Raw genomic sequence first — 12,104 nt, 5'->3', positions numbered from 1 at the left:
TATTAAGCATCATCTAAATGTGTCAGCCCTTATTAACCATCATCTAAATGTGTCAGCCCTTATTAACCATCCTACAGAAACAATAACATACAGTAGTACACTTTGAAGTTTGGTTAGTGTAAGTACTAGATCCTACAGAAACAATAACATACAGTAGTACACTCTCACGTTTGGTTAGTGTAAGTACTAGATCCTACAGAAACAATAACATACAGTAGTTACATGAAATAAATTCACTATTAAAGTATTTTACCACAAAATTTAACATAATTTTTAATTATTTAAAATGTACTTACTCAAACTGTCTGAGTCCAACTGAGGCCTTTTCTTCCACATAATTACTGGGAATAAAACCTATTTGTCTAAGAAATATGGCACACATTAATACAGATATATTATCCAATTTTAATACCTTGAAAGCTTCTTGTAATCATCATATGATTAACACGTATTCACATGAGATTATTATTTTATTTTATTGATTAAACAAATTACTGTCATTATGGATAAATAACTAGAAATAAATAACTACACACAATAATAATTCGTGTGTTAAACCCTACAGAGAGTAACTGGAATATACATAATTGGACATTTTTATTTGAAAATAATTGGTACTTACAGTTAACTAAACATCTAATGGAATTATTTTTATAATAATGGAAGCCGAATGATAATAATAGTACATCGAACTCCAAACGGAATTACTTTGTGGACATGTAAGTTTGTTTTTTTCTGTGGACGTGTTTGTTTTTTGTTTTGTTTTTTGTGGACACGTAGGTTTGTTCTTCTTCAAAAGAAAGCTTTCTTCAGTTCTAATCAGGATTAAGTATTATAATATCCTTTGCAATACAAATGAATGAGTAAAGACAAGCTTGGTGAGCTATTAAAACTCCATGTTTATTAAATTTGCTGGTCACAGATAGTCTTTACAGAAAACTAACCATTAGCCTTAAGACTCTTTTGTGTAATAACCAGATTGGTCTTGATGCACAAAATTTGTACCCGATACATCAGTACAATTAATCACTTGACTCGAACAAAAGGTGTGATAAATTTTATAAAGTGCTTGATGTGGAAATGTTTCCTTAATACTATGTCATACTATATGCTATCATAGCAAGTGTTTTGGAAGTTATTTCTATTTGTTTATTCCATTTGTCTGTTCTGAATAATAACTCCAAGAATCCTAACTGCATAAACCATGAATGAAGCATATTCATTCAGTTTCAAATTGACATTCAATTGTTCTCTTTAAATATTCACATACAATTTAAAACTTAAGTCAAGTGGTGACAGGAAGAAATTCACCACTCACTATTTTGTACCACTTTGCAAGAGAATCTGCTTCTAACAAGTCATATCATTAATATACAGATATTAAATCATTAACATAAATAACAGATGGCCAATAAATGAGCCTTGACGAACTCCATAATGAATATTAAATTTTGTTCCACTAATTGCAGTAAAACATCAGGTTAATTTAATTAACAGATTCACTAAAATTAGTAGAACATTGAGGGGTATAACTTACCAGTTTAACCCTTTTGAAACAACTCATAGAGTCAAAGACCATGTCATCTCATTTGTACACTTGCATTCAAATTTTTATTGAACTACTATTTTATGGATTTAGCTCTATGTTTGGTATCAAAATGTGGATTATAATCCAAATGTTTATATTATACTTGTTTTTTTAACTTAAAAGTAAATGTGAAACAAACACACCTAAACATCTATTTTTGTGTTATGTGGTATGTTGAATATAGCACTGGTTCAAATTCGATGTTTGTAATGTCAAAATACAAAGTCTATAATTTTGTATGAATTACCCATATTGAAAATCTAGAATGTAAAATAAAAACCTTTTATCCTTTCTATCTGCTGAGCTATTACTGTATTTTGTGAATCAGACACAGTGGCTCACTGCTCATCTCTTTCAATCAGACACAGTGGCTCCCTGCTCATCTCTTTTAATCAGACAGTGGCTCCCTCCTCATCTCTTTCAATATTTGTAAATGGGCCCTTATATACATTTACTTCTATATACGACATGTGAATAACTAATCGAAAGCTCAGGATGTCCCCTTAGTGATTTTCCCAGACGCTTTAATAACATCCACTCTTTTTATCATATATAAAACCTATAAAATATTATTTTGTTTCATATCCTCCATGTACAAATTTCACGAGGCTTAGCAAATTAAGACAAGCAAAAACAAGTACAAAGGTCATTACTAGAAGAGATAATTGTGTAATTCTTTATTTACTATTCTATGTTTTAAAAATAACTTTGAAAAATTGTTTGTAAACAATAATAATCTGTGTACATATATAATGCATAATAATTCAAATATGACTGTATTTGACCAAATACTAGTGCAACACAAAAGCCAAAACAGGAACACTTTGCAAAAACTAAAGCTCAGTTTTATATTAATGGAAATGGTCATGAGTACATGTGTACCGTGTCATTGTAACTTCTTCACTGTTAGCCAGGCATGAGTAAAGGTCAATATTATAAAAATAGTAACTATATATAAATGTATAATGTTACAAAACTTAAGCTATATAGTTCAAACATTTATGTTTTTCTATTATAATCTCTTGTCACTCAAGACTGAAAAAGGCATAATTTATATATATTAATTTTGTAATTCTATACTTTGGTTACAAGATAGGTCAAAGTGACTGATCTTATACAGATTTGTTAGTAGAAATAACAAAATGTAGAGTTTAACTTAAGATATATTTGATAAAATTATCTAGGCATTATAAAGATTTTGCATAAGAAATCTGATAAATTTTTAATGCATAAAAATATTTTGAGCTTAAAATGAAAGCTACATTGCAAGTTAGATAGGCAACATGCAAACATAAAGTGCATGAGAAACCATTTCTTAACAAACCTTAAAACTTAATAAAAAAAACTCACATATTTTGCATATGAAATCCTTGTAATTTTTACCAATAATCTGCCAAATTTTGTGAACATGTGCTTACTAGGTTAAAAGTAACAGAATAAAACTATTACAAACATAAAAAGGTTACAAGGTTGATCCCAGAAAATGAACCCACACAAAAAGAATAAAGATGACAAATATCTCACCCAAACTTGTCTTTCACTTGCCACCAATGCTCTCTGGAATCATCAATAACTTCATATTCTTCCCCCTATAATTAAATTTTAAATACAAACCATCTGTAAGGTATGTTACTTTCAAGAACAATATCAGTATTTGTCCAACTGGCACTGTACTAGGAAGGTAAATATACAAATATCACAACAAGCCTAGTACAACAACTAACTATTAACACAGTGTTTATTATTAACTACTAACATTTCCAACACATATGTCACCTTCTTCTATGGTCTTACTTTTTATAACAAACCTAGTACAACAACTGACTATTAATAGGGATGTTTTTTGTTAATTACTAACCTTTTCAAGAGATATGTCACCTTCTTCTATGGCCTGGAATGGATAAAGAGCAACAACCATCTTTGGCTCAGATGGAGGCTTTACTAGCTGGAAGTACAAAGGTTATATATTACTTGACCTGCACAGTGTCATGCAATATGTAATGACAGAGTGAGTCATAACATACTGAACTTTAATGTAACACTGATATATACAGGCAGAGTAATATCTGGATCTATAGAAAATCTAACTTTTGGATTCAGAATACATAAATACATTAAATTATTAAATCTGTCAGTGCTGGCTGTGTATAAAGAACACACATGTAAGTAATCATAGTTGTTTTCTATTATGAATATTGTATCTTGCTCAAAACACTGACAGAATGTACCAACAGATGAGTATTAGTTTTAAATGACTATCAAGACATGTTTTATCAGATAGATTTGAAAGAAAATACACTGTAATGCACTATCTACAACATTCTAAAGGTGTTCTCCAATATGGAATCCATGATAAGTTTTATTTATATTAGTTAACAAAAACAAACACTGTATAAACCACAACTTACCCCTGTCTTTGTGTTAACAGGAGGAGTATTGTTTTTTATGTTGCCTATAAAACAAAGAAAACTATTACAATAAACCCCAAACTATTTTAAATTCAACTAGTTTGAAATACTTCCTACGTGTGAGTACATAAGTAAAGACAGAGCCATCAAATAAATTTTACTTTTTCTAACACAAATATATCAAAACTGTTACTTACACATTAGGAAATATTACCACTTTATCACAACCTTATTTTATCCACTTTTGTTTTCAAAGTAAAACATTTAAGACATATTACCACTTTATCACAACCTTGTTTTATCTAGTTTTGCTTTCAAAGTGAAACATTTAAGACATATTACCACTTTATCACAACCTGTTTTATCCAGGTTTGTTTTCAATAGGAAGTATTTAAGACATATTACCATTTTACCACAACCTTGTTTTATTCAGTTTTAAATACTAGTACAGAAATATCATAGTTGTTATGTAATAAACTGCGTTTTGACTTGCACGAATTACATTTACCATTACAAACGAGGTTATCGACCTGTATATTCAAGTTAGGTTTATCTTAACTAGTGACACCTACATGCTCACAGTGCAACCACCACCTGTAAGTAGAACAACGTTAAGTACAGAAGACAACAAATATATGTAACATGGTTGTTCAGACAGAAGAAAACAGTAATTTAAAAATATATGAATAAAACAACTGTTAGAGGTGATTAGAGTCTTAACGAAACAACACTTGGCTTAGGGGCGTTACTACCCATTGTAATAAAAACTTGTAGTTTTAAAGAAAACATTAATCAGTGATGTCGAGAAACCCACTTGTTGAGAAATTTATATGCAAAAATGGCTCGTTTGGGTTGAGAAAATATTTTACATAGAAGAGCGAACAACGTTTCGACCTTCTTCGGTCATCGTCAGGTTCACAAACCTGTTGTGACCGAAGAAGGTCGAAACGTTATTCATCTTCTATAAAATATTTTCTCAACAAACGAGCATTTTTTGCATCTGTGTTTACGTTTACTGCTACCAAGACCAACCAAAAAAATGAACTGAACATTGTTTGCAAATTATTAAGTCCGTCATCAAAAATAAAGTTGTATTGGAAGCTAAGTGACGAGACAGAGAGAGAGAGAACAAAGTACCGGTAGTAATACTAATAACGTTTAGATATTCTGTAATAAAAGGTTTTAAATCGTTTCTAAGATACATACTTACTCGAAGTTCGAACCATCATTACGAAAGAAATGTAACTACCACTACAACCCTGAAGTGTAAAACACTATGGAACAACCACTGAGTCCATAACGGTACCACGTGATGTTCAACCTAAGGAATGCACGAAACTTCCACTGTCGCGTTCATACAACCACACAGAAATCACTTCCTTGTGGCAGTTAGAAACATTGTGGAGTCAACAAATAAACTAACGGAACAGTATATAGATTGTCACGATTTCTGCTAAGTTACTTGTTCATTGCTAGTGGTTATCAGAACCAACATTATACTGAGAAAAATAAGTGTTAAAACCGGTTCCACTATGGATGTAGCACACACAGTTTTATACAGATCTCTAACCTGTTGCAATGGAAACCTGAATATATCATTTTCTACAAGCTCTATCTTAAATACTGTACTAAATTAGCTCTGTAATAAGGAAGTTACTTTTAACAACTGTATTCTGATTACACTGTTTACTATTTATGTTTTTCACTCACACTTGTCACTTAACAAGATTGACCACTAAACTACCAAGGGAAATAGAAGTTTGTTATTATTGCTTACGAGTTTGACTTTAAAACTACCTGGTAAAACATGGTTTATTATTATTGTTCACACGTTTCATTTCAAGACTACAAGACAAAGCAGGGGTTTGTTGTTACTGTTCACAGATAAGACTACAAGACAAAGCAGGGGTTTGTTGTTACTGTTCACAGATAAGACTACAAGACAAAGCAGGGGTTTATTATTATTGTTCACAGATAAGACTGCAAGACAAAGCAGGGGTTTGTTGTTACTGTTCACAGATAAGACTACAAGACAAAGCAGGGGTTTGTTGTTACTGTTCACAGATAAGACTACAAGACAAAGCAGGGGTTTGTTGTTACTGTTCACAGATAAGACTACAAGACAAAGCAGGGGTTTGTTGTTACTGTTCACAGATAAGACTACAAGACAAAGCAGGGGTTTGTTGTTACTGTTCACAGATAAGACTACAAGACAAAGCAGGGGTTTGTTTTTACTGTTCACAGATAAGACTACAAGACAAAGCAGGGGTTTATTATTATTGTTCACAGATAAGACTGCAAGACAAAGCAGGGGTTTGTTGTTACTGTTCACAGATAAGACTACAAGACAAAGCAGGGGTTTGTTGTTACTGTTCACAGATAAGACTACAAGACAAAGCAGGGGTTTATTGTTACTGTTCACAGATAAGACTACAAGACAAAGCAGGGTTTGTTGTTACTGTTCTGAATAAGACTACAAGACAAAGCAGGGGTTTATTATTATTGTTCACAGATAAGACTGCAATACAAAGCAGGGGTTTGTTGTTACTGTTCACAGATAAGACTACAAGACAAAGCAGGGGTTTGTTGTTACTGTTCACAGATAAGACTACAAGACAAAGCAGGGGTTTATTGTTACTGTTCACAGATAAGACTACAAGACAAAGCAGGGATTTATTATTACTGTTCACAGATAAGACTACAAGACAAAGCAGGGGTTTGTTGTTACTGTTCACAGATAAGACTACAAGACAAAGCAGGGGTTTATTATTACTGTTCACAGATAAGACTACAAGACAAAGCAGGGGTTTGTTGTTACTGTTCACAGATAAGACTACAAGACAAAGCAGGGGTTTGTTGTTACTGTTCACAGATAAGACTACAAGACAAAGCAGGGGTTTGTTGTTACTGTTCACAGATAAGACTACAAGACAAAGCAGGGGTTTGTTGTTACTGTTCACAGATAAGACTACAAGACAAAGCAGGGGTTTATTATTATTGTTCACAGATAAGACTGCAAGACAAAGCAGGGGTTTGTTGTTACTGTTCACAGATAAGACTACAAGACAAAGCAGGGGTTTGTTGTTACTGTTCACAGATAAGACTACAAGACAAAGCAGGGGTTTATTGTTACTGTTCACAGATAAAACTACAAGACAAAGCAGGGATTTATTATTACTGTTCACAGATAAGACTACAAGACAAAGCAGGGGTTTGTTGTTACTGTTCACAGATAAGACTACAAGACAAAGCAGGGGTTTATTATTACTGTTCACAGATAAGACTACAAGACAAAGCAGGGGTTTGTTGTTACTGTTCACAGATAAGACTACAAGACAAAGCAGGGGTTTGTTGTTACTGTTCACAGATAAGACTACAAGACAAAACAGGGGTTTGTTGTTACTGTTCACAGATAAGACTACAAGACAAAGCAGGGGTTTGTTGTTACTGTTCACAGATAAGACTACAAGACAAAGCAGGGGTTTGTTGTTACTGTTCACAGATAAGACTACAAGACAAAGCAGGTTTGTTATTACTTTTCACAAGTTTCACTTCAAGACTAAGAAATAACAGGGGTTTGTTGTTATTCTTCAAAAGTTTCACTTCAAGACTACCAGGAAAACCACATGTTTGTTACTACTGTTCATACGTTTTCATTCCAAACTAACAGAGAGAACGGGTTTACTACTGTTTACATTCCTAAGTGTACGACACACAACAAAACGGGTTGATTGGTTGACCTCAATACTACCAGAAAAGTAGAAGTTGATAACAGTTAAAATATTATAAAAACAATACAAAACAATAACAGGCTTCATAATTTAAAAATATGATCATCTGATGCAGTAGAAGTTATATTTTATTATATAAATTCATCTAGGAATAGTTCACAAACTTTACGACATTTTACTTCATCCCTAACAACATTTCTATCTCCACATAATTAAACATTGGGAATTTGATTAGTGTAAGTACTACATCCTATAGAAATAATACCACATAGTATTACACTCTGACGTTTGGTTAGCGTAAGTACTAGATCCTACAGAAACTAACATAGTAGTACACTCTGACGTTTGGTTACTGTAAGTACTAGATCCTACAGAAACTAACATAGTAGTACACTCTGACGTTTGGTTAGTGTAAGTACTAGATTCTATAGAAACAATACCACATAGTAGTACACTCTGACGTTTGGTTAGTGTAAGTACTAGATCCTACAGAAACAATAACATACAGTAGTACACTCTGACGTTTGGTTAGTATAAGTACTAGATCCTACAGAAACAATAACATACAGCAGTACACTCTGACGTTTGGTTAGTGTAAGTACTAGATCCTACAGAAACAATAACATAGTAGTACACTCTGACGTTTGGTTAGTGTAAGCACGATATCCTACAAAAACTAACATAGTATTACACTCTCACGCTTGGTTAGTATAAGTACTAGATCCTACAGAAACAATAACATAGTAGTACACTCTGACGTTTGGTTAGTGTAAGCACGATATCCTACAAAAACTAACATAGTATTACACTCTGACGTTTGGTTAGTGTAAGCACGATATCCTACAGAAACTAACATAGTATTACACTCTGACGTTTGGTTAGTGTAAGCACGATATCCTACAGAAACTAACATAGTGGTACACTCTGACGTTTGGTTAGTGTAAGCACGATATCCTACAGAAACTAACATAGTATTACACTCTGACGTTTGGTTAGTGTAAGCACGATATCCTACAAAAACTAACATAGTGGTACACTCTGACGTTTGGTTAGTGTAAGCACGATATCCTACAGAAACTAACATAGTGGTACACTCTGACGTTTGGTTAGTGTAAGTACTAGATCCTACAGAAACAATAGTATATAGTGCTACATTAGTGATGTCGAGAAAACCCATTTGTAGAAAAATATATATGTAAAAACAGCTCGTTTAGGTTGAGAAAATTTTTTACGTAGAGGAGTGAACAACGTTTCGACCTTCTTCGGTCGTCTTCAGGTTTACAGGTTTCTACGTAAAAAAAAGTTCTCAACCCAACCGAGCCGTTTTTACATATATAGTACTACATTGTTAAGTTTGATTAGTGTAAAAACGACATCCTACAGAAACATTAACATATAGTACTACAATTTGAAGTATCTTTCCTGATAGACACTTTGTTTGTTTTTTACATGAGATTATAATAAATATGGAAAAAACGAGAGTCAACAAGCAAACTGTGAGATAACAAAATTCGACTCAAGCCTCCATGGAAACCACTGCATGTCGTTAACAGTACACATTATCAAAACTCGCAGCTTGTACCTAAGTTTTAGAATTGCGCACACACATGACAATACTGGTTAAAACCTGTATATTTTAGGTTATGGTCTCACTGAAATGCTGAACTCGAAATTTAGACATCAAAATGAGTTCTAAAACATGTTAATTTTACCAATCAAGAATTATCAAAGTTTGACAATACACACCAAACGTAAGAAAAAATTTGATCTCACTTTCATTATCACAAAAGAATACGTGGTGTGTCAGTTAGTATTCTTTTGTGTCCAACTAATTGACACACTGCGTATTCTTTTTGATAATCAACTAATTAACACACTAGGTATTCTTTTATATCCATCTAATTGATATTTAATATTTGAAGTATATAAATAAACAAACATAAACAAAATTAAAGAAGCCTTACTTGTACAACAACTCAAGCCCAAAATAAACCAATACAAAGGAACACCTTTATACCTATATTAATAAATATAATTAAACATCTAAGCACACCCTCTACATTTATAAACTCAATTACACAACCACCTTCAAACATGTGGTCAGCTATCGGTCAGTTACCTCTTTCTTTCTTTGTCCAAAAGTTGTTCGCTCCACTACATAAAATTTTCTCAACCGAAACCAGTCATTTTTACGTATATATATATATTTTTTTTTTCTTTCTACAAGTAGGTTTTCTAATCATCACGGAATAAAAGAATACGTAGTGTGTCAATTAGTTGTACACAAGGGAATACGTACTATGCCAATTAGGTGCACACAAGGGAATACGTAGTGGGTCAATTAGTTGTATACAAGGGAATACGTAGTGTGTCAATTAGGTGCATACAAGAGAATACGTAGTGTGTCAATTAGTTGTGTACGATACGTAGTGTGTCAATTAGTTGTATACAATACGTAGTGTGTCAATCAGGTGCATACAAGATAATACGTAGTGTGTTAATTAGTTGTATACAAGAGAATACGTAGTGCGTCAATTAGTTGTATACAAGAGAATACACGTCTTGTGTCAATTAGGTGCATACAAGAAAATACGTAGTGTGTCAATTAATTGTATACAAGGGAATACGTACTGTGTCAATTAGGTGCATACAAGGGAATACGTAGTGTGCCAATTAGGTGCATACAAGAGAATACGTAGTGTGTCAATTAGTTGTATACAAGAGAATACGTAGTGTGTCAATTAGTTGTGTACGATACGTAGTGTGTCAATTAGTTGTATACAATACGTAGTGTGTCAATTAGGTGCATACAAGAGAATACGTAGTGTGCCAATTAGGTGCATACAAGAGAATACGTAGTGTGTCAATTAGTTGTGTACGATACGTAGTGTGTCAATTAGTTGTATACAATACGTAGGTGTCAATTAGGTGCATACTTTTCTATATGTAACATTAATTGCACTTATTCTCACATAAAAATATAATGATCGAAGTAATAAGTTAATTGTATTCTTCCAATCTACTAAATATTACGTTTATTCTTCAAACAGAAGATACGGAAAAGGTATTCTTCAATCTGTAGAAATAACGTTCATTCCATAAAGAGAACTTGACAAGTTTTATCTTTAATCTGAACAGATTTAATTTATTCTCACAAATTTCCAGTGTAGAAACACATGACAATTACAACTGTACCAATATAGCATGAAACACAGTAACCAAGAGCATGACATGAACCACGTGTACAAACACTACATAATAACCACACCAATATAGCACGAAACACAGTAACCAAGAGCATGACATGAACCAAGTGTACAAACACTACATAATAACTACACCGACATAGAACGAAGTGCAATACTCAACGGTATGACAGAAACCACGTGTATAAACACTACATAATAACTATACCAATATAGCACGAAACACAGTAACCAAGAGCATGACATGAACCACGTGTACAAACACTACATAATAACTACACCAATATAGCACGAAACACAGTAACCAAGAGCATGACATGAACCACGTGTACAAACACTACATAATAACTACACCAATATAGCACGAAACACAGTAACCAAGAGCATGACATGAACCACGTGTACAAACACTACATAATAACTATACCAATAAAGCACGAAACACAGTAACCAAGAGCATGACATGAACCACGTGTACAAACACTACATAACTACTATACCAATATAGCACGAAACACAGTAACCAAAAGCATGACATGAACCACGTGTACAAACACTACATAATAACTATACCAATATAGCACGAAACACAGTAACCAAAAGCATGACATGAACCACGTGTACAAACACTACATAATAACTATACCAATATAGCATGAAACACAGTAACCAAGAGCATGACATGAACCACGTGTACAAACACTACATAATAACTATACTAATATAGCACGAAACACAGTAACCAAAAGCATGACATGAACCACGTGTATAAACTCTACATAATAACTATAGCGACATAGAACGAAGTGCAATAATCAACGGTATGACATAAACCACGTGTACAAACACTACATAATAACTATAGCGACATAGAATAAAGAACAATAATCACTGGTATGACATAAACCACGTGTATAAACACTACATAATAACTATACCAATATAGCATGAAACATTGTAACCAAGAGCATGACATGAACCACGTGAACAAACACTACATAATAACTATACCAATATAGCATGAAACACAGTAACCAAGAGCATGACATGAACCACGTGTACAAACACAACATAATAACTATACCAATATAGCACGAAACACAGTAACCAAGAGCATGACATGAACCACGTGTACAAACGCTACATAATAACTATACCAATATAGCACGAA

General features: G+C 33.0%; 1 protein-coding gene across 1 annotated transcript in view; it reads right to left on the bottom strand.

The window, feature by feature from the left end:
- Positions 1–292: 292 nt before the first annotated feature.
- LOC143228464 (tyrosine-protein kinase Btk-like) overlaps positions 293–12,104 on the bottom strand; it is a 66,718-nt gene continuing 54,906 nt past the window's right edge. Inside the window, exons 6-9 of the mRNA XM_076459720.1 lie at positions 3,997–4,040; positions 3,447–3,533; positions 3,113–3,177; positions 293–362 (exon numbers count right to left, since the gene is read on the bottom strand). Of these exons, the coding sequence (XP_076315835.1) occupies positions 293–362; positions 3,113–3,177; positions 3,447–3,533; positions 3,997–4,040 (266 nt within the window). The remainder of the gene's footprint in view (positions 363–3,112; positions 3,178–3,446; positions 3,534–3,996; positions 4,041–12,104) is intronic.

Source organism: Tachypleus tridentatus, chromosome 10 (assembly GCF_004210375.1).
Source record: "Tachypleus tridentatus isolate NWPU-2018 chromosome 10, ASM421037v1, whole genome shotgun sequence".
NCBI classification, from domain to species: Eukaryota; Metazoa; Arthropoda; class Merostomata; order Xiphosura; family Limulidae; genus Tachypleus; species Tachypleus tridentatus.
The sequence above is the reverse complement of the archived record's forward strand: the minus strand, read 5'-3'. Positions and strand labels throughout refer to the sequence as shown.